We start from the raw sequence: 21,907 nt of genomic DNA on the forward strand, positions 1-21,907 counted from the left end.
GAAATTTTGTAAAAATTGCTTGTCTCAGAAATGTTTTTATTTAGATATTATGATGCATTAAACCGAACGTCAATTGACAGAAATCAGCTGTACATTGTTGAGTCAAATTTGCCGAAGTCAATCAAATTAGGTTACGTGTCAAAAAAACATCTGTTTTTAATTTTTTAACAATATAAACGATTGAATATGGATGAAATTGAATATAAACTAAAAACCAACAATAGTGTTTTAATCGTTAATGCCATAGACAAATTAATTTACACGATCAAATCCAAATATCAGCCGGCTGAAAGACAAAAGTTTGTGTTAGAGAACGAAGAACTTAAATTTCTCAGAGAAAAATGTTCTTCGGAGAATACTCTTGTCAGTCTTACTGCATACCAGGGTCTACTAGCTCTGGTGGAGTTTGGAGTGTTAGAAATTGGGCATACTATGTCTACTGTTATAACCTTACTTTCAACTGCACAGTAAGTTGTACATAATTAGGTTTTTAATTAAATTAGTTAGCTTCACACTTAACTTTGAATTTCTTCACAAATATTTCCAGGTTGCATCACGATGTTATCCTTCACCATAAGAGTTAACTGGACTCAAATATCAATCATGCACTTATCTTTAGTTAAACTAAGTTTTAATTACTTTTTATTTTCTATTTAAAGCAACTACTCTGCAACAATATCAACAATGGCTGGTCTGTTAATTCTCGACTTACGATCGCGTCTTATCCCTGGTCAACCATACAAATGTCAGTTCTCTCTTAAGTCTCCGCAGCATCCTCTTATATCTGTGCTGGAGAAAAATAAAGAGGCTGAAGATGATGTTCTTGCGCAAATGCATGCATTGTGCACACACCCTGAGTACAAGTAAGTCTCATCAAGATTTGTAAGTGCAACTCTAATAGTCCTGGTCACATATGGGTATAATAAGCAGCTTTCTAGACTGCTAATGCTTGCTAATCTTAGTAAAAAGTATAGAGAATCTTAAACACATTTATGAGTGGCAATAAGTGCCATTTATTATATAATTGAATAATGGAAGTTCCAACTAACTTGTACTTCAGAAGAAACTTATGCTTTGTAGTAAAATTTTATAAGAATAAAATAACAATAGTTTTTTTTTCTCTTAATAAGTAATTCTGTTTTTATGAAAAAAAATTCTATATGTTATTTTATAAGAGAGTATATTAACTATATTGTTTTCTATATTTTTTGTAGGATATCATCGAATAGCTTAGAACTTCTCCGTTCCGTGTTCTTCTGGCTGTTGTGCAATCCTCAGCGGCAGAGTGCAAGTATCAGGCCGTGGCAAATGTTGCTAAGCTTGCAACAGACAACTGCGCAGTCAGCACTTCTACTTCACTGTGTCTCCTGTCAACAGGTTACTGGTTTTAATAATATAAAGAGTGAAGGGGTTTTTTAGATAAAAAAAAATCATCTCCCTGGCCTTTTCCCACTGACATAGGGTTGACACAGAAGGTTTTATAAACCTTACAGTTTTGGCTTAAGTTTTTAAGGCCGGCTGCCTGTCGCCAACCCTACTTGGGAGGAATTTCTTAAAATTAAATATAATATAAATTAAATAATTCAAAATTACAAAGATCAAAAAAAATATAGAAGTAAAAAACATAAATGAAAACAAATGAAAGTGGATTTGGCGGAAGAGAGGACACATAGGAAGGGGCATCTGAATTTGCAGATGTCTATGAGCAACGATTGCCTCATTATTTAGGCGAATTCAGGTTGTTATTTGCTTGTTTGCCACCTTTTGATATTAAAAAAAAAGATTTTTTATCTATATTGTTATTTATATAATTAGAATTTAATTTATATTTGTACATAGATGTGCAATCCAGCGATGTTGGAGCGGGCATTCGCAGCGTATAGTGCGGTAACAGACACATTCATATACCAGCAGAGGCGTGATTACGTGATGGCACTGCTGCCACTGCTTGCCAGGATATCCAATGAAATGCTGAAACATGGGTCAGTTGTGCTACTAACACTAAGTGAATGCTAATTGAATGCAAACGAGAAATTAATGTTTAATTGTATCTGTTGTCAAAGAGGAAAAGCGATTTTTTTTTTTCAATTATATAGTACACAGTAGTTTAAAACACTGTTATAAGGTTTTATGATCGATCTATCATCAAGTTTAGATTAATTAATTTTTTATGTGAATTAATAAACAGTTGACTAACCGTGGGTTTCTGAGACCCATATATCCGTTTAAAGAATATTGTTAAGTCTGTTCCGTCAGAGATGACAGGGATGATGATATATTTTATAAAGCGACTAGCTGTCGCCCGCGACTCCGTCCGCGCGCAGTTAAAAACTAAATGGGGGGGGGGGTATGAAAAATAGATGTTGTCCGATTCTCAGACCTACTGAATATGCTCACAAAATTTCATGAGAATCGGTTAAGCCGTTTCGGAGGAGTTTAACCATAAACACCGCGACACGAGAAGTTTATATATTAGATTTTGGTCTGAGAAACCAACAGTAAGTTAGTTAAAAATACTTTATGATAATGTATCGAGATTGATTTTGTTCAGTTTTAGGTCAGTTATCAAAATGTTTCTTGCCTTTTAGCATATAAAAATAAAATGTTCCCCTTTTAGGCGTGACCCTCGTGCGTGTTATAGTCTGATAGAGAGGTGCTTCGCCCTCGAGGCGCCTGAGCTGCGGACAGTCGCGGGTTTCACTGTTCTACTTTTGGCTGACAACCTCACACAGAGCTCTGCACTGTACTTACATGAATTGTTTAACTTGTGTGAGTGTGTTTAATTGAAGGTTGTTAACATACATATTACTATCTCTTTTATTCCCTTAGATAGAGTCGAGATAATGGTATATATATAATTTTTTATAATATATTAGCGGTGGAATTTCACTGATATAAAAACATATCAAACTAAACCTTACTAATCTCCTTGACCTTGTCCCACTTACGTAGGGTCGGTACACCAAGTTTTCGTCCTCCAAACCAATCTGTCTGCCGACATCTCCATTGTCACCCCCTTCTTGATCATGTCACCTTTCATGAAAACCATCCATCTCTTTCTAGGCCTACCTCTACCGTTGTACCTCCACACTCATACTTAACGTTCTCTTTGCCACATGCGATTCTTCCCTCCTCATAACATGTCCATACCACGCTAACCTTTTACTTCTCAATTTTTCCACTACCGGTGCTACTTTCAGACTTCCTCTAATATACTCATTTCGTATCCTATCCACTCTGGTTACACCATACATCCACATGTACTCTCTTTAAACTAAACCTTACTCAGATAACTTAAAGTTGTTTTTAAATTAAAGTTATTTCCTTCCAGGTCTAAATATAATAAGTAAATATGAATACTCAGCGTTAAGTTTGAATGCATTTGCTGCGTTATCTCTACAATGGCTCCATCTGCCTTCGTATTTAACAACAAATGCTTTAAAAGTTGCTTCAAGTATACTTGATATCTATCAAAGTGGGAACAAAGAAGACAGTGGTTTATATATGCCTAATTTAAAAGCAAATAAAATATTTCAAACTTTATTATACACAGACGGACATCTTTACAAAATGTTTAAAGTTATTGAAACATGGGAAAGAGTTAGAGATGACCCTAAAAAATTGATACAATGGTTTGAATTATTAATTAAATCAAATAATAATTTAAAAATAGATATTTTACCTTTCTTTGTTGGTTTAATATTTGAAAAGAGGAAAGAAGAATTTGACGACGTTATGTTGAAGGCAATAAGGGTCATAATTGAACTTGTTGATGTGAAAAAAGATTTGTCAGTGGCAGTACTGCCTATTTTAATGTACGTGATAGCGAACGACCCACGGCCTCATGTTAAACTGGAATGCTTGAGGGGTCTACCTTTAATGGCTAAGACAAAGGTTAGTATAACACGACCACAATAATATGACACTTGAATTATAAAAATACTAGCTTGTCGCCCGCGACTTTGTCCGCGCGACATTAGAAAACAACTTAATAAGTAGCATATGTGTTCTTCCAGACTATGTTATACATCTTTGCCATATTTCATAAAGAATTGTTGAGCTGTTCCGGAGATACATTCCAACATCCATCCATCCATCTTAATATTTATAATATTAGTAAGATACATTGCTTTGTTTAGATATTTGCGGCTTTAAATAATATTTGTCATTTATTTTTCCTTGTTTTCGACATTTTCAGGAAAATGTGCCAACAATAGTTAATATTTTAAATAAATTGAAAACAAACAAAGGTGTGCCAACTTCTGTTCTAATAATGTTGTATACAAGTCTAGCTGAAACACAGGTAAATATTTTAATATTTGACACAATGACTCACACGTAAATAATCGAATAACAAAACTTTTCAGTTTCGACAATTCTTAAGTTAGACACATATTTCTTTGTTATTTTATTATCTATATATATAAAAGAAAGTCGTGTTAGTTACACTATTTATAACTCAAGAACGGCTGAATCGATTTGACTGAAAATTGGTGGGCAGGTAGCTTAGAACCAGGAAACGGACATAGGATAATTTTTACCCCGTTTTCTATTTTTTATTCCGCGCGGACGGAGTCGCGGGTAAAAGCTAGTATTAAATAAAAATTTAAAAATAATAAAACTTGAGTTACATACAGAAGTGAAGTGGACGTAATTTAGCGTTCTTTTACCCCTAATTTCAGTTCTTTTTCCCTTCAAAACTTGTACGTATAAGGGATGGATGGGAATGGGAAGTGGATTTGATGGAATGAGGATGCATAAAATGAAGAAGATCTTTTTGTGCATTTCCTCTTTCGTCGAATAAAGGTAGGCAACGCATTTACAAATGTCTATGGGCAGTGATCGTTTCGCCATTTTGGCGAATTCAGGTGACCGCTTGATCGTTTGCCATGATAAGATATAGAAAATAACTATTTATATATTTTTTAATATTAATTATGCCGCGATTTATCATGTCGCTTTATTTCTCTTACTGTCTCACCTTTTTCTCTTTGTATGTCTCTTTCTGTGATGGTGTTATGTGTAGGTGCGTTGTTTCCCGTATCTACAAGAGTTGTTGTTGGAGCAGCGCTCAGGCCGACCTGATGACCTCAAGTGGGAGATCGACGTCGCAAAAGCTCTCGCCGTAAAACGCATCTGTGAATTGAGGTTAGTAGAAAAGAAAATTGTTGTTAAAATGTCGTTACGAATGTTATTTATCTTTTAAAATTATAACTTTAGTAATAAAAAAAAAAATGTGAGCCGTCATGGGACGCCTGGCAGATGTGAAACATCGTGTGTGTACAAGTAATATGCATAAAATATTATATATTTAATATTATAAGAAATAATATTAAATATTATTAAAATAAAAAATATATATATATACCCATATATATATATATATATATATATATATATATATATATATGTATACCTTAGTATTGCGTGGCGACCCGTCGCCACGGCAAGCGTCGCCACGCCAACAATTCGGTTTACAAGTGATCCTATAGATGTTTCACATCAAAAATAATTACATTTCTAGAAACTGAAGATTGTTTGCTATATATTATGTGAATTTTCTGTTTTACAGAGCATCAAGTCACGGTCTAGAACTGGTGTCGGTGATTTCGTCAATTCTGAACAAGTGTACAGATCGTGGCGGTGCTGCGGCCACTTCGCTGTCGCTGAGCGCGCTGGCGGCGCTGTGGCGCGGCGCCGCGCTGGCTCCGCCCGGCACCTGGCGGGCCCTCGAGCCCCGCCTCGCCAGGGACTCCCGCACACAGGTGCAGATCAGGTAATATGTGCATTGCAACATATATATTAAGTCATTCTTTGTATCGTTAAACAAAGATGTTTGAATATGTGAGAGGCGCTACTGTCGCAGTTGTGTCTGTCAGAATATATACAAAACGTATTCAGACATAGATTTTGTGACATTTGTTGATATTGACAGGAGGGCGCTAGTGATTTGTCACAATTTAGTTTGACTTATGTCCACCGATTTAGATAGCCTTGTATACTATAGGATAATATACTAATACTATTTTAAAGAAAATGACGAAAGACGCGGCACCTGATATCAGTTTTATACACAGAATGTACACAAAAGTGACAGGAAAGACATAATGTGTCGCCCTTTATGACAGCAAACGAACGATTTTTAATAAATATCTTGTTTAATTATCGGAAACTATTAAGAATTATAATAAGTAATAACGAAGCCACCATTTTTAACTTTAACATATGGAACCTGAGTATTTATTTTAAGAGTTACTCTTTCCAGTTTATGTAAGCTGCTGGGGGAGATCCCCGCGCTGCGTGTGTCAAGTCCGGAGTACGACCGGCTGGTGAGTGAGGCGGCGCGGTGGTTGTGGCGACACTTGGCGGAGGCGCAGCACCCCGCGCTGGCGGAGGCGGCCGGCGACGCCCTCGCCACCTTCAAACTGGAAGACTTCAAGCTCGCTGACGTACCAGAGGTAAGCTGATGTCGGTAAAACAGTACTACTGCCAACATAATAATATCAAGTGTTTATAAAACAGTTTGACACGTTAATACTTTCTTTTTATATAGTTTACTAGCTTTTACCCGCGACTCCGTCCGCGCGGAATAAAAAAAAATGCACACAAGATAAAAAAGTTCCTATGTCCGTCTCCTAGTTCTAAGCTACCTCCACATCAATTTTCAGCTAAATCAGTTCGACCTATCTTGAGTTATAAATAGTGTAACTAACACGAATTTCTTTTATATATATATATATATATAGATTTGGTGATTTGTTTGTATTTATATGTGTAGATATATAGAAGCACGGTGCGGCTGCCGGCGTCGTATTGCAAAACCCCAGCTGATGCTGCGAGGAAACCGGAGGAGGTTCTTGATTATATACCATGTAAGTAAGACTCCTGCTCCGGCCGTTGTAGTCCACCAGATTGAAATTTATCTTTGTTCTAAAATAAAAGATATGGTTAAGGTAAAAAGGTAGCCTATGTTATTTAGGTGTAATGTAGCAGTGTAAGGAAGGAAGAAATTTTAAATCGGCCTATTAATTTTTAAGTTTATTCAATACAAACCTACAAATCTTTTCTCGTCGTGTGTAGATCAGCAGTGACCCGGTTCAAACGTTTAGCTCACAGCTCACTTGAACAGTTGAGTTGCGGCTTAATACCTAAATTTGCAGCTCACCGCTCAACTTACGAGTCGCTTTAGTTTGCGAGTCACAGAGAGAACGATCATAACTCAATGCATGTACAAATTGACGTGATCTGCGAGCCGGTTCAATGATCTCTCACACATTCGGAATGTGAGCTGATCTGCAGTTCATCAGTAAGATGAAACTTTAGTTAAATGCGTGTTGTGTAGGCGAGGTGTGGGGCGAGGTGTTCAGATGCAGCAGCGTGGGCGCGCTGGCGGGCGTGCGGCGGCTGGCGAGGGCGCTGGTGGGGGCGGAGGTGCGCGCCTACCGCGGCGGGCTGTACAACACGGAGGGCCGCGGGGAGCCGCACTCCTACACTCACCTGGTGCCCGGCAGCGTGCTCAGAGGTCTCATGGACTGCTTCAGGAAACAGGTAGTTCGACACAGTTCCTTTCTCATCAAATTTACTTTTAAACTCCTTCCATCATCTTCTCACATATTATTTTCAAAAAATAGGTCACATCACCCTCGTTCGAGTACTCGGACACGGTACTCCTGGCCATCCTGGAGACTCTGACCCTGGAGTACCCGAAGCCCCTGCCCCCCATAGACCTGTGCTTCGTGCACGAGGCGCTGCACCGCGGCCCCGCCTGGCGCGCGCTCTGCCTCAAGCTGGCCGCGAGACAGGCGCCCGTCTCGCCCTCAGCACGACGACTGTTGGACAACTTTCTGCTCGCCGTGCAGCCGGGGAAATGTCATGTTAGTAACAAATTGAACTCTATGACACTCAGGAGAAGAATGATAATCGAATGACACCTCACTTGTTCAAATCGATTCAGCCGTTCAGGCTACAGGGGATCACAAACAATATAGTTTTTTTGTTTGTAACAGGAAGCCGATATAATGTTAGTTTTTGAGAACTTGCACATCTTATGTCGCGGCATGCCGCCAAATGCGCTGCGCGGGCCAATAGAGCGTTGTCTTGGTGACTCATTCTCCTCTCTGCCGAAGACGGTAAGAGAGGGAGAGGAGCCCCTCTTCATCCAGCAGCTGCGGTACATGCGGGAGGCCCTGGCGTGTGACAGGATACACGACGCCAACAGGACTTTACTCTCGCAGATCATAGAGACCTACTTTAATGTTATACCTGAGGATAGTGTGGTGAGTTATAGTCTTATTTGTGTGATGTAAGGTTCTTTTTATTAGTATTTTCAATTAAAAAAAAACTAAGAATATAAAGTTATAATCTTTAACTTAGAGATTTGGTCCTTCGAGTCGGAATAATTAAGACTCTTGATTAAGTTTAACTGTATTATAATATAGTTGAATTTTGAATGTACATGTAGTCGTGGGATGCGTACTTGGAGTGCTGCGGGTTGTTGTCCAGCAAGTACTTGGAGCGCATGACGTCACCGAGCGGGTGGTGGGAGGTGAGTGCGGGTGCGCTGGTGCGCGCGTGTCGCGTGCGCGCCGCACTGGCAGCAGCCGCAGACTGCCGGGCGCCATTGCTCTGGCTCAACGAGATCATCGACGCCTGCGCACAACTCATCTCGTCAGTACCTCCTTTGATATGTCTGTCGAATATTACATCTCGCAGAACTCTAAATGAATGACATGTGACTACAGTGTACAGGAGTACTCTCTTCAGTGCATGTTGCCCGCGCTGCAGGCGGCGCCGCCCGACGCAGAAACCACTAAAGACTGGTTGCTGCAGCTGATGGCGCGCACGCAGGTCGCCTTCAAAGAGTGAGCCATTGACAAATTATCTTACTTATAAATGCGAATATTTAGATGAATGGGTCTAGAATAACACATAGGGTACTTATTAAGTTTTTTCTTTAATTCCGCGCGGACAGAGTCGCGGGCAACAGCTAGTATTGAAATACATAGAAATCTTTCTCTGCAATCTATAATATTGGTTCGTTAAACTCTGTGAGTCAGGACCGAGGATGAATCAGCAAAGCTGTACCTGTGTGACGTGTTCATGCTGAGCGTGATAGTGTTGAGCGGCGCCTGGTCCCTCGAGCCGGACGCGAGCCGGGTGTCCGGCAGCCGAGCCGCACGCCGCGCTCTAATGCCCGCCGCGCTCGCCGCACTACTCACTAGAGAGCAATGGACGAGCTGCACTCTGCAGGTACGTTGTTGGTCCCTCGAGCCGGACGCGAGCCGGGTGTCCGGCAGCCGAGCCGCACGCCGCGCTCTAATGCCCGCCGCGCTCGCCGCACTACTCACTAGAGAGCAATGGACGAGCTGCACTCTGCAGGTACGTTGTTGGTCCCTCGAGCCGGACGCGAGCCGGGTGTCCGGCAGCCGAGCCGCACGCCGCGCTCTAATGCCCGCCGCGCTCGCCGCACTACTCACTAGAGAGCAATGGACGAGCTGCACTCTGCAGGTACGTTGTTGGTCCCTCGAGCCGGACGCGAGCCGGGTGTCCGGCAGCCGAGCCGCACGCCGCGCTCTAATGCCCGCCGCGCTCGCCGCACTACTCACTAGAGAGCAATGGACGAGCTGCACTCTGCAGGTACGTTGTTGGTCCCTCGAGCCGGACGCGAGCCGGGTGTCCGGCAGCCGAGCCGCACGCCGCGCTCTAATGCCCGCCGCGCTCGCCGCACTACTCACTAGAGAGCAATGGACGAGCTGCACTCTGCAGGTACGTTGTTGGTCCCTCGAGCCGGACGCGAGCCGGGTGTCCGGCAGCCGAGCCGCACGCCGCGCTCTCTTGCCCGCCGCGCTCGCCGCACTACTCACTAGAGAGCAATGGACGAGCTGCACTCTGCAGGTACGTTGTTGGTCCCTCGAGCCGGACGCGAGCCGGGTGTCCGGCAGCCGAGCCGCACGCCGCGCTCTAATGCCCGCCGCGCTCGCCGCACTACTCACTAGAGAGCAATGGACGAGCTGCACGCTGCAGGTACGTTGTTGGTCCCTCGAGCCGGACGCGAGCCGGGTGTCCGGCAGCCGAGCCGCACGCCGCGCTCTAATGCCCGCCGCGCTCGCCGCACTACTCACTAGAGAGCAATGGACGAGCTGCACTCTGCAGGTACGTTGTTGGTCCCTCGAGCCGGACGCGAGCCGGGTGTCCGGCAGCCGAGCCGCACGCCGCGCTCTAATGCCCGCCGCGCTCGCCGCACTACTCACTAGAGAGCAATGGACGAGCTGCACTCTGCAGGTACGTTGTTGGTCCCTCGAGCCGGACGCGAGCCGGGTGTCCGGCAGCCGAGCCGCACGCCGCGCTCTAATGCCCGCCGCGCTCGCCGCACTACTCACTAGAGAGCAATGGACGAGCTGCACTCTGCAGGTACGTTGTTGGTCCCTCGAGCCGGACGCGAGCCGGGTGTCCGGCAGCCGAGCCGCACGCCGCGCTCTAATGCCCGCCGCGCTCGCCGCACTACTCACTAGAGAGCAATGGACGAGCTGTTCGTTGCAGGTACTTTCTAAGTCCCTCGAGCCGGACACGGATCGGCTCATATCTCTACTACCTCAAGCCGGACAAGTTTATATTTATAGTTTGTATATGATTAGATGTTGGAGTGGATGTCTCACACGAGGACGGCCACCAGTGATGTGGCGATGGCGCAGTGTTGCCAGCGCGCGCTGCTCGCTCTCAGGCACACAGAGCACTTCACCACACACAAGATATGGATGAGATTGTGAGTTCTCATGTTTATTGCAACTATATTCAAGTGTATATATTTATAAATTGTGATGTCTCTTGTGACGAGTTCTTTCATATCAAATAATTGATAAGTGACATAGTGTGTTACACTAACTATAATTTCTATGGTTTTGTGATAGAAGAGCGAGCCATAGACAAAGTGTGGAGATAAAAAGTAGAAAAGAGTGATATGAACATTTCTAAACAGTGATAATTGTTTCAGAGAGAGCCATTTTGTGGACACGGAGGCTGCTAGTGCGGATGACTGAATACTATTGTGAAAAATACCAATATTTGCTTTGTGCCTGTAATTCTAGTCCATATAAAATATAACCTAACTACTATTGTTATATATTCATATAATATTTGAATGTATACTATGAAATATATGTATATTTTATTGTTCTGGTGACAACTGATTGTATTGCTGTGAAGATCTGATGTGTTTCATATTAAAAGTACATTTATATATATTTATAACTTATATTTATATGATAGTTTCTATTGCTTAAGAAAAAAAATGTTAACAATTTTTTTTGCCTTTTTTTTAATATTTGAAATTAATTTTTACCAAGTTATGACATTTATCTACATTACACATAATATATTAGACAATTCAAATATAGTATATCCTAAATCTAACAAATATATAAATAATTTATCACTATCAATTGTCATTTTACATTCCTTGCACTTTATAACCGTTGAATCCTACTAAATAAATACCCACACAAACAAATGTCTCTCTCATTATCACTGAAAAAGCTGAGATAATATTTTAAAGCACATTTTTAACAACAAACCCATTGGAAGTCAATACAGTCCTTCTTTTTTTTTCTTTCACTTCTCACAACAGTTAACTTTATAAACCTCACTATATCACTCTGTTTCTTTCTTTGAGATCTCTTTTACTTCTATTCTGTATGTGCCGCACCACGTCAAAGAGTCTTGGCATCGTGGCGGGCGCGCCTGGCTCACACGGCAGTCTCGTCAGCAGGCGCTTTCACCGCGGGCTCTGTGGGGCTCCGAACTGGCACTCTAATTATTTCATCTTCCATCTTTGACTCCACCGGCATGTTCTGGATAAATATTACAATCTATAGTAATCTACATACTCAGGTTAAAATTGGCACTTATACTTCAATGAGAGTGACAATAAGTCACAATTTAAATTAAAAAATCAAGTAACTTAATTTTAAAGAACATGTTTAATTCTCTCTTTAAACTACCCTCAAACAAAGGATTTAAACCAAATTTCATTTCAAATAATTCTAGAAATGAATAAGAGATATACAGAGTGTGTGTATGTTTGGGTACCTCTAGAGCGGTGTATTGGTTGTGCAGCACGGCAGGCAGCTTGTTGGCTCCAGGGAGCGCAGAGAGCGCAGCAGGTCGCAGCAGCCGCGCCGGTCTACGTTGCGGGCTGTCGCGCGGCGATCCGCCCCGGCACGCGCCCACACTCTTCAGCAAACGGGCACTGAACAAACAACACTAGTGTTAATACTCCCAAAACTTATACCACTCCCACACTCTACAAACTGTAACACACGAAGTGCCACCAACTTCGCTTGCTATATCACCTAGGCCTAAAGAACCTTAAGCAAAATGATTGTAAAGTTTACTAAGTGATTTGCCTTCATTTTTTCATATCAAATTCATTTTAAATGACTTAAACAAGTGTCCAACATACGCGTCCAACAATTTCAACAGCAGTCTTGAATACGCTCTGTACTCATCATCTCCAAACTCTGCGGGATGGTGTCTTGCACACTCATATGTGTCACAGAATTGGTGCACAAGCTTCTGGCCGCGACCGTCAAGTGGAGCTGCCAGTGATGACAGCAGGAATGAGCGTAGAGACTCGCGCGGACGACGACGCAGACCCGGGTCTTGACGGGCTATCTCTTCTTCTGGAATGACAAAAAATTATTAATGCTAGCTTACCCAACAGTTATCAAGTTAAGTTTATGAAATATAAATGTGTAAGATACCTAAGGTCTTAACATCATCGACAGCTCGGAATCTGTAGTGGTATGGCTGCTGGGGCTCTAGGATGTAATGTGAGGGCTCAGCGCTCAGGAGACGAGGCTCTGTCACTATGCGAGGCACTGCTTCTATGCGTCTCTCTATCTCCTTCTTCAAACTCTGACAGAAACAGCCGTTAAAAATATAGAAAAAAATATAGTTTACAAACATTTCACACATTCATGCCCTTGTTTAGTATTATTTCCGTTGAAGCAATCATTTTTCTATGATGGGGAAGGAATGTGTGGTTACTCTTGTCTTAATATCAGTGGTATCTGGTATGAAATAACTCACCTTTTTCGCATCCGCACCAATTGGTATATGAGGCCCCCTACGTGATCTTAAGGCAAATCTAGTAATTTGTCTTTTTGCAAAAATAAATAATATCACAAACGTTAAAACACCGCCACTTATTATAAATATAATATTCCTTATACTTGTAAAGGCCTGCATATTTTTTATTTATATAAACTATTAAAAAAAACTATATTTTTAATGAATAGAATTAAATTGAAAAATTTGTTTTCCAGTTCCAGCTGTCAACTGTCAATGTCATTGTATTATCGATTCGATTGCTTTTGTTTGTTTTTCGGTTTTTTGTCACTGGTTTAGCCTATATTCTGCCACGACCGGTTTTTTTTTTTTTCATCTTAACGTTGATCCGCTTGGCTGAATAATCTAAGTTTCTGTTTCTTTGTCTTTTACTTTTATCGATTTTGATTTAATAAAAAAAGGATTTTGTTTGCGGGGATCAGCTAAGATGTTTTCTCTCCATGAACTTCTTTCCACCTTTACTATAATTAAACGAGAGTACTATGATGTTACTCATCACGTTTTACGCGAAATATTTGAAGGGTCTGGCTAACATGTCCAAATCAAGCTAACAAGCACACCTAACAGGTCCAGTTCTGTGTTACCGACATGCCGTCGAAGATCACTTTGCAAAGATCTTAGAAGTACATAGGACCTGACAACGTCTTGAGTTTGTTTGTGACATTCAAATATAAATGGGAGTGTTAACTTCCTAAAAAAATTAATAAAAACGACTTCAAAGCACAGATAGTGGTGAAACAGTTAATTTCCTGAACTTAAACTTGATTTGTAGACGTGGTACACATTATGTGTTGTTATAAATACATTGTCATGAAATTTAAATTAATTACTTTAATTTTTAGGCGGCCGCCCGTAAAAAAGTAAGCCAAGGTTAAGGTTTACAAAACCTTTTGCGCTAACCCTACGTGAGTGGGATAAGTCCAGGAAGATGATGATGAATTTACTTCTATTTTCAAAAAATCTTTGTTGTATTTGGACATTCTTCATTATGTTAAAGCATTAAAAACTTTTATGAAATCCAAGCGGCACAATGGTTCAGTCAATATGCATAAAACCACAGGTGGGCACAGTTAATCGAAAAGTTAACTTCGTTAATCGTTAATTCGTTAATAAAAAAATTAACTTCGTTAATCGTTAAAGCGTTAAATTCTCGAAAATTTAACGCAAGTTAAAGTTAATCGTTAACAGTTAACCATACCAAAATTTTACATACTAATTTCAAACTTTTGTGGCGACACTTGTTTAAAATAGTAACTTGATTATATATTCTATAACACATTAGTATTAGAGACAAGAGACAGACAAGAGACATAGTATTAGAGCATTATAGTATATTTCATTACGAGTGCGGAAAGCCTGTCATTGCAAAGAGTTCCGACAAATGTCTACCCAAGCCGAGGCGCAGCCGAAGGTGAGGGTTGATAGTTGGAACAAGTTCTAATGACAGTTCCGCACGTTCACTGAACAACTATTTTTAATACAGTTGCGAAAAAATGAAGCAATTTAATAGGATAATAAAAACACAATAAACTCAACTAACTAAAATGTTTGAAAAATGGCGCCAACCGTAAAAGAATACAAACAGAGATTTTTTTTGTTTTATTCACCCATTCTGGGTAGGCAAAGGGAACTATGCCCAAATGGCCAAGTTTTCAGTAGATTATTTTATTGATATGAAATGAAAATGAAATTTAATGAGATCAAATAAAATGAAACCTAACCTAATTCATTGAATAAAATCATAAAATCTGACAATGTAACAAATTAGGAGCTTCTTTTTAGCAATATTTGCATGAATCATAAAAACTTCAATGATTTATTTTTGTAAAAACTTCGTGGTTGGTTTTTTCTTTTTAATGGTATAATAATAATTTTGATTATTTTGACAGTTGGGAAAGAGAACGCACGAGTTTGGAAAATTTTTGGAGGATTGGAGGGTATTGTAGGGACGAAGAGCGTTCGGAATGTGGGCTATTACATACTCTTGCTTTTATATACTCGTAATGAAATATACTATTTCGAACCTTCTTTTGATTTTGTCCTGTTGGTCACGTCTTTCCCGGACGCTCTGAAGCATCACAGTTGCACGCGAACTTCACATATATCAATTATCAACTCGTTCGTTCACCATTCGAGTCACCGACAGTCGCTCAACATAGTTGAACTTACGAGCGTGGCGTGGCACGTATTTTAAACAAAATAACAGCACGTCTCCAAGTTTCTAATTTAACGATTAACGGACTTTTATTAACGGAAGTTGAGTTTAACGGAAGTTAACAAAGCGTTAACACTTTTTGAAGTTAACTTAAAAGTTAATCCGTTAAGCAAAATGTTAACTTCGTTAATTAACGATTAACGGATTAACGAGTTAATGCCCAGCTCTGCATAAAACTATGCACGCATTTTAAAATATTATCGTTCCTAGAAACGCCTTATTATTAATTCATCGTATATCATACACGGCACATACAAGTCGTACACAAATTCCTTCGTCATGATTCTTTCTATTGAGCGTTGGGCGAGCCACGAACGAACGTCTTTGGCGGGAAACGCGAGACGCATACTGATATCCAATATGGCGGCGACGTGCGGTGACAAATCGTTCCAATACGGACTGTCGATTGTTCAACTAACAACAAATGGTTTCGTCGACGAATAAGGACAACTATATTTCCATTATAAAGTTGCTTCGAACATTAAAGCGTAAATTGACGTGTTTACTTTGCTATATGAGACCTCCGATGAGTATTGCTTATGATCATGACCACGATGTGCTTCAACATAGTAATTGCAACATTACAAAACATTACGTAGATCTGGTTTAAGAATATTAAATGTAATCTAGCTTTAGACATTGCAGTACAATGAGCGCAAAATATCAAATATCATTAGACCCATAACGATGTCCTAGATCCTAGTATACTTGTATTACGGGCAAGAATATACCAGAAAAGATTATAAACATTCTTTGATGAATTTAACATTTTTTTTTCGTCCAGTGACGGATTCGAATTCGGATCTCGACGCAAGAAGTAGATGGACTTCATTTAAAAAAAATTACCTTACATATATTTAAGAAAAGGTAAAAAGACAAGGTCCTGGTCCTCTGAGTTAGTGACGTTGTGATGCGGGGAGAACTTTGAGGGGTTTTACTTGGTAGTAGAAGTCATGTATCCGCCCAAGGGATCTAACTATAGGGATAATTCTACCACGCTTCGGTCCTTTCAACGGTCATGTGCTAATGTTTCTAGACGTTAAAGTTGTAAAATCAAACATACTGCAAATACAAAAGTCCGTTTACAAATGAGTTACATCTTTGTCAACGTAATTTATCAATATTACGGTGTACTCGTGAACTTGTGTTTAACGACGGGGGCGTAGGGCGGCGGGGGGCGGTCGACCATCTTGTGACTTAGCGGCGCTCCATTTTGACATGTTCCCGCTAAAACCAACGGCCTTGAGTGTTACAAGTACACGCTTGTTATGTAACACAATACTCCGCTTTTATATATGGTATTTTCTTATTCGATATTTTATATAATATTTGTTTGAAAGTAATCAGTGACTGCTTTAGCTTTGCTAGGTACTGAGGTCTATTAATTTGTATGAAGTATAAATGTAATCTCTAATAAAATTAAATCTCATATAAAATTTACATAAAGGCACTCCTTCAGTGCACATTTCAACACCACGGTTGCGGCAGATAGGTGCCAATTAAAAAGATTTCTATTGTTATTTGTAAGCCCAACTCTAGTCCTCTTCCCCATAAAACGGTCTTCCAATAAGGAGAGTATTGATAGGATTTTTTTTAATTAGGGAAAGATTATAAATGACACGTATGCCATATTCTAGTATAAAAATAATGTAACCGGTATCTATGCCACGAAATTTATTCATAGTTGATCTAACGCTTAAATTTTGAAGGTTAAAGCAAATAATTAGAAGTCGTGTACATTTGTATTCATATAGAAACGAATGGTTAACGTTTAAAGTTATACTTTTTGTTGCCATGCTATAATAAAATTGTAAAAAATTACGCATATTATTTTTTTTCTGTAAAAATTATATCTTTATTTAAAATTAATATCTTTTGCAATTGATAACATTTAATATGCAAAAGTGTCGTAATTCGTAATAAAATGTTTCATGAATATCCACTATACTTCTAAGCTAACTTTCAAAGTTTCCCTTTTGTTTCTTGTGTCATTATTATATTGTTTGACAAGTGAAACTTGCAGAACATACGGAACGATATCACCTCGCCGATTACCACTAGTTTAGTGGACTAGTAGTAAGTAGTACTCTTACTAAATTGTATATGAAAGTCGAACGTTTAAGGAGGAAATAAAATTAATTGCAAAAGCAGAAAAAAACATTCTCCCAAATTTGTGACACGGAACCGGCTTATTTAAAGTACAATTTTATGAAATTGTTTTTTTAATTCTCCGATTTTTTTCCTTTCTATTGTTTTATTATTATTAATCCTAACGGTACCAATTACAATATATACCTAGATTAATTCATTTGTAGCGATATCTATATCTACATATATAAAAGAAAGTCGTGTTAGTTACACTATTTATAACTCAAGAACGGCTGAATCAATTTGACTGAAAATTGGTGGGCAGGTAGCTTAGAACCAGGAAACGGACATAGGATAATTTTTACCCCGTTTTCTATTATTTATTCCGCGCGGACGGAGCCGCGGGTAAAAGCTAGTAAGAATTAAATTAAAGTGCGAAATTGGCTTGGAGCAAAAAGATTTTTTGAAAGTTAAAAAATGTGAAAGATACTCAATTACTTATAAAAATAACTTAAATTTGTAATTAATACCTATTTGTCTAATTTATTTTTAATATTCTGACAATATTGGATCGTATGTTCTTTGAATCGGTCAAATCGGGTGCGTACGGGCATGCGTATGCGCAGCGCGTACGGATACTTGTACAATGGCGTCGGTACGCGTAAGTATGCGCTAAGCCCCGTACCCCGCAACCTCTTTTTTCCCCCTATACTGTCAGCGCTGCTAATGCACAGCCACCTTAATATTTAATTACCAATTATCACACAAGCAACAACCGCGGAGCCACCCTTATAAAATACGAAATGCCTTAGTAGACCGCCTTGATCAAGAAATAATTGTCACACACGTCCCTACACTATGTAAGGGACGATTAATCCTCAATCTTCATCTTTGGTTTTCTTCACAGATTATGTGCAACTTGCATTACGATGTCTTCATTCGCCGTATGACCATTGGATAATATGAAAGTCGCAAAATGGGAAACATGGCGAAATCGAATTCAAAATTACTTCAGGAAATTTCAGCATTTGCGTCAAACCTCCTTTTACTGTAAATGACACCTCACTCGATAGAGAGGTGTGGAAGAAACTAGGGGAGGCCTATGTCTAAGGACATCCTGAAATGCAACTGGATGCGGAATACTAAAACTGTCCAAATATTGTTATACACATTTTATGTGTAAAGTATTCTTAGAAAATAAGTTGTAAATATTGTAAAGAGAAGGCTTTATCTATCTATCTATCTATCCTTTTACTGTATCCTACATACTACTTTTGAAATTAATATTTTCATAATAAGTAAGCACTAAAGCAGTATTTAATAATAAATTGTTTATGACATTAAATGTGGGCGAAAGTTGTTTCGAAGGCCACGCCCACAGGCACGAGAACCTAAGCCTTAGCTCTGCCTACTCCACTGATGGTGTTAACCTTTCTCACTAACATCCGAAATCAATGTACGATATCAAAACCACTTTTGCTAACATATCAAAAATATTAAAACACATTCTTGTTATAAATTAAATCGATCTTAAAACTTATAAGGTGGCAAACGAGCAAACGGCCACCTGGATTCGCCGCAATAGCGAGGCGACCGTTGCCTACCGTACCTTTAATCAACGGAGAAGGGGACGCACAGGAAGAGGATATTTCCCCTTCCCATCCTTTCCTAATAAGAAAAGGGTGTGAAGGGAAAGAGGACTAAAATTAGGCCTCCGGTACCACACTCATCAGACGAAACGCGGAATTGCTTCCACTTCACGGTTGTCTTCTGTGTGGTATTGCACCGGTCGACCCGGCCAATTCGAGCACCCAACAAATATTGTTGTTGCGGGATCTACCACTGTGAAACATAAATAACAGAACCACTTTCGACTTTATCTACGCTACGTAAAAAGAGACGAAATGGTTTAACTTACTAATAAATTGTGGGTTACGAGGGTGGAGTAAAATCGCAGGTCTACTCAGTTGATACGATTTAAATGTAGAAACTTGAAACTTAAAGTCAGAACTCAATATGATAAATGTTATGAAAGCTAAAAAAAACGAAATAGATATGTAAAGATGTACTATGTTACTCGTAGCCGGCTCAATGAGGGCGTAATTGCGTGATTAACTAAATGAGTCATTCATTACATCATGAATCCATTCATCTGTGATCCGCGGTCCCAGAGCCACGCCAACGCAAGATCTAATCAAAACCCAATAACTTGTACTTACTCTTACATTTAAAAAATCTAGTTAGATCCCTTTAATCATTCCAAATTAACAATAGTTTTAGCAGATGCTAGAAGTCTCACGACCTCATGTTTCGCTATTCGTAATTCGTAATCTAAGCTGTCGGTGTCAATATTGAATCATTGTCAACTGACAAAAAAAAACTATCTCAAACAAAATGCGCTCAAAAGTAACTTAAAAAAAACAATTTCAAACAAAATGCACTCAAAAGTAACGTAAAAAAACAATTTCAAACAAAATGCACTCAAAAGTAACGTAAAAAAACAATTTCAAACAAAATTCACTCAAAAGTAACATAAAAAAACAATTTCAAACAAAATGCATTCAAAAGTACCATAAAAAACAATCTCAAACAAAATACACTAAAAAGAAACAAAATAATGTCATGAAAACTTCTTTCTTTCTTTCTTCTCTCTTTCAAAAACCCTCTAAACTCTAAAGAAAGTTCTCTTCTTTCTTGTAACATGTCTATATTGTATAATTATTGTTATTTCGCAGTCGGTGTCGGCCGAAGTAAATAGATGAAATTTTATATTTGAGATGTATTAGACATACTTACGTTTATGTCCCTACTTAGGCCGAAACCGACTCCAAAATAACAATAATTATACAATATAGACATGTTACAAGAAAGAAGAGAACTTTCTTTAGAGTTTAGAGGGTTTTTGAAAGAGAGAAGAAAGAAAGAAAGAAGTTTTCATGACATTATTTTGTTTCTTTTTAGTGTATTTTGTTTGAGATTGTTTTTTATGGTACTTTTGAATGCATTTTGTTTGAAATTGTTTTTTTATGTTACTTTTGAGTGAATTTTGTTTGAAATTGTTTTTTTACGTTACTTTTGAGTGCATTTTGTTTGAAATTGTTTTTTTACGTTACTTTTGAGTGCATTTTGTTTGAAATTGTTTTTTTTAAGTTACTTTTGAGCGCATTTTGTTTGAGATAGTTTTTTTTGTTTTGAAGTCGGCTATTTTTTTTTCTTAAAATGTTTGTTTTATTTCTCAATTTTTAGTGAATTTGAAGTTTAATTACAAATTTCCTTAATACGTATAAGGACATAAATAAGACAAATAAAGAAAAGGACTTTCCTATTTAATATGTGTGTACTTCAATTCAAAAACTAATTTAGAATACACCAGATAACCACTTATCCTTTAAACAATGAAATAATTATCAAAATCGGTATACAAATTGAAAATTAACGAACTAATACATCGTAGCGTGCCTTTAATTTTGTCCAGCCGCGCGCCGCAGTAGCATTTTTCGAATGCGCGTAGTTTTTAATAATTTAATATCTTCCAAACTATTGATCAGAATTACATAGTTTAAAGGCTAATGTAATCTGCATTTAATACTCTAGCCATCAAACATATTTATTTGGATAAGGATTCATATCGAATATAATATAATAGCGTCGTAAGCTTACGACGCTGTTTTTCGTGTGCAATTTAATCGAAGTTTGTTCATAATAACATGGTTTTTGTGAGACATCCATAGATGATAGATATATGCCACCTGAGACTTTTATTTAGCAAATTTAAGGATCTATAATTACTCGATACATCATTTTAATGTAGGTCATATAGTTTGACCTACGTAAGCCCAGAAAGCAAATTTGTGCTATTCATTGTAACGCGATGTAGCATTTTTCGTTTCCGCGTAATTTTATTCTTACGATTTCTCCTAAACTATTAGACAGAATGATATAGTTTCAATTGCAAATATAATCTACATTAAATTCTCTTGATAATGAACATATTTATTTACATAAGGGTTAATACTGAACTTGAATAATAGCGTCGGAAATAGGGCATGAATTTAATTAATGTTTCTAAAGAAAAAAATGGTTATTGTGAGAAAACTATAAAAGATAGATATATGCTATCGCGGACTTTTATTTAGCACATTTAAAGAGCTACAATTCGCCATACATCATTTTTATGTAGGTCCTATAGTTTAGCCTACGTAAGCGCTGAAAGCAAAAATGTCCCTAATTTCCGCAACAAATTTTGAAGCTATATTCAAAATCTACTAGTCTTCTAGTTATTTAAAAAAAAAAACAAAAAAATGGGACCCACCTGCAAGCACTTCCTTTCGATTAAAATAATTTTTATCAAAATCGGACCACCAGGGGCCGAGTTTCGCGGTAACACACATAAAAAAAAAAAAAAAAAAAAAAAATACAGTCGAATTGATAACCTCCTTCTTTTTGAAGTCGGCTAAAAAGAGAAAGCGTGTTTGTGTC

The 21,907-nt window shown here is 38.7% G+C and overlaps 2 protein-coding genes across 2 annotated transcripts; one reads left to right on the forward strand and one right to left on the reverse strand.

Annotated features, from left to right (window-relative positions):
* Positions 1-117: 117 nt before the first annotated feature.
* On the forward strand, positions 118-11,094 carry LOC106716461 (focadhesin). Its single transcript, XM_045681436.1, has 19 exons — positions 118-467; positions 660-863; positions 1,215-1,377; positions 1,840-1,982; positions 2,618-2,769; positions 3,332-3,894; positions 4,199-4,303; positions 5,027-5,148; positions 5,573-5,776; positions 6,266-6,458; positions 6,779-6,872; positions 7,343-7,548; positions 7,632-7,874; positions 8,007-8,276; positions 8,462-8,667; positions 8,742-8,861; positions 9,057-9,249; positions 10,635-10,762; positions 10,991-11,094. The coding sequence occupies exons 1-19, from the start codon at positions 187-189 to the stop codon at positions 11,034-11,036; spliced, it is 3,636 nt and encodes a 1,211-aa protein (XP_045537392.1). The 5' UTR covers positions 118-186; the 3' UTR covers positions 11,037-11,094.
* A 365-nt stretch (positions 11,095-11,459) lies between these two features.
* On the reverse strand, positions 11,460-13,268 carry LOC106716460 (protein C1orf43 homolog). Its single transcript, XM_014509978.2, has 5 exons — positions 13,087-13,268; positions 12,759-12,912; positions 12,458-12,677; positions 12,085-12,244; positions 11,460-11,846 (listed from the first exon to the last, which is right to left on the reverse strand). The coding sequence occupies exons 1-5, from the start codon at positions 13,243-13,245 to the stop codon at positions 11,742-11,744; spliced, it is 798 nt and encodes a 265-aa protein (XP_014365464.1). The 5' UTR covers positions 13,246-13,268; the 3' UTR covers positions 11,460-11,741.
* Between the last annotated feature and the right edge of the window lie 8,639 nt (positions 13,269-21,907).

Source organism: Papilio machaon, chromosome 16, assembly GCF_912999745.1.
Source record: "Papilio machaon chromosome 16, ilPapMach1.1, whole genome shotgun sequence".
Classification (NCBI taxonomy): domain Eukaryota; kingdom Metazoa; phylum Arthropoda; class Insecta; order Lepidoptera; family Papilionidae; genus Papilio; species Papilio machaon.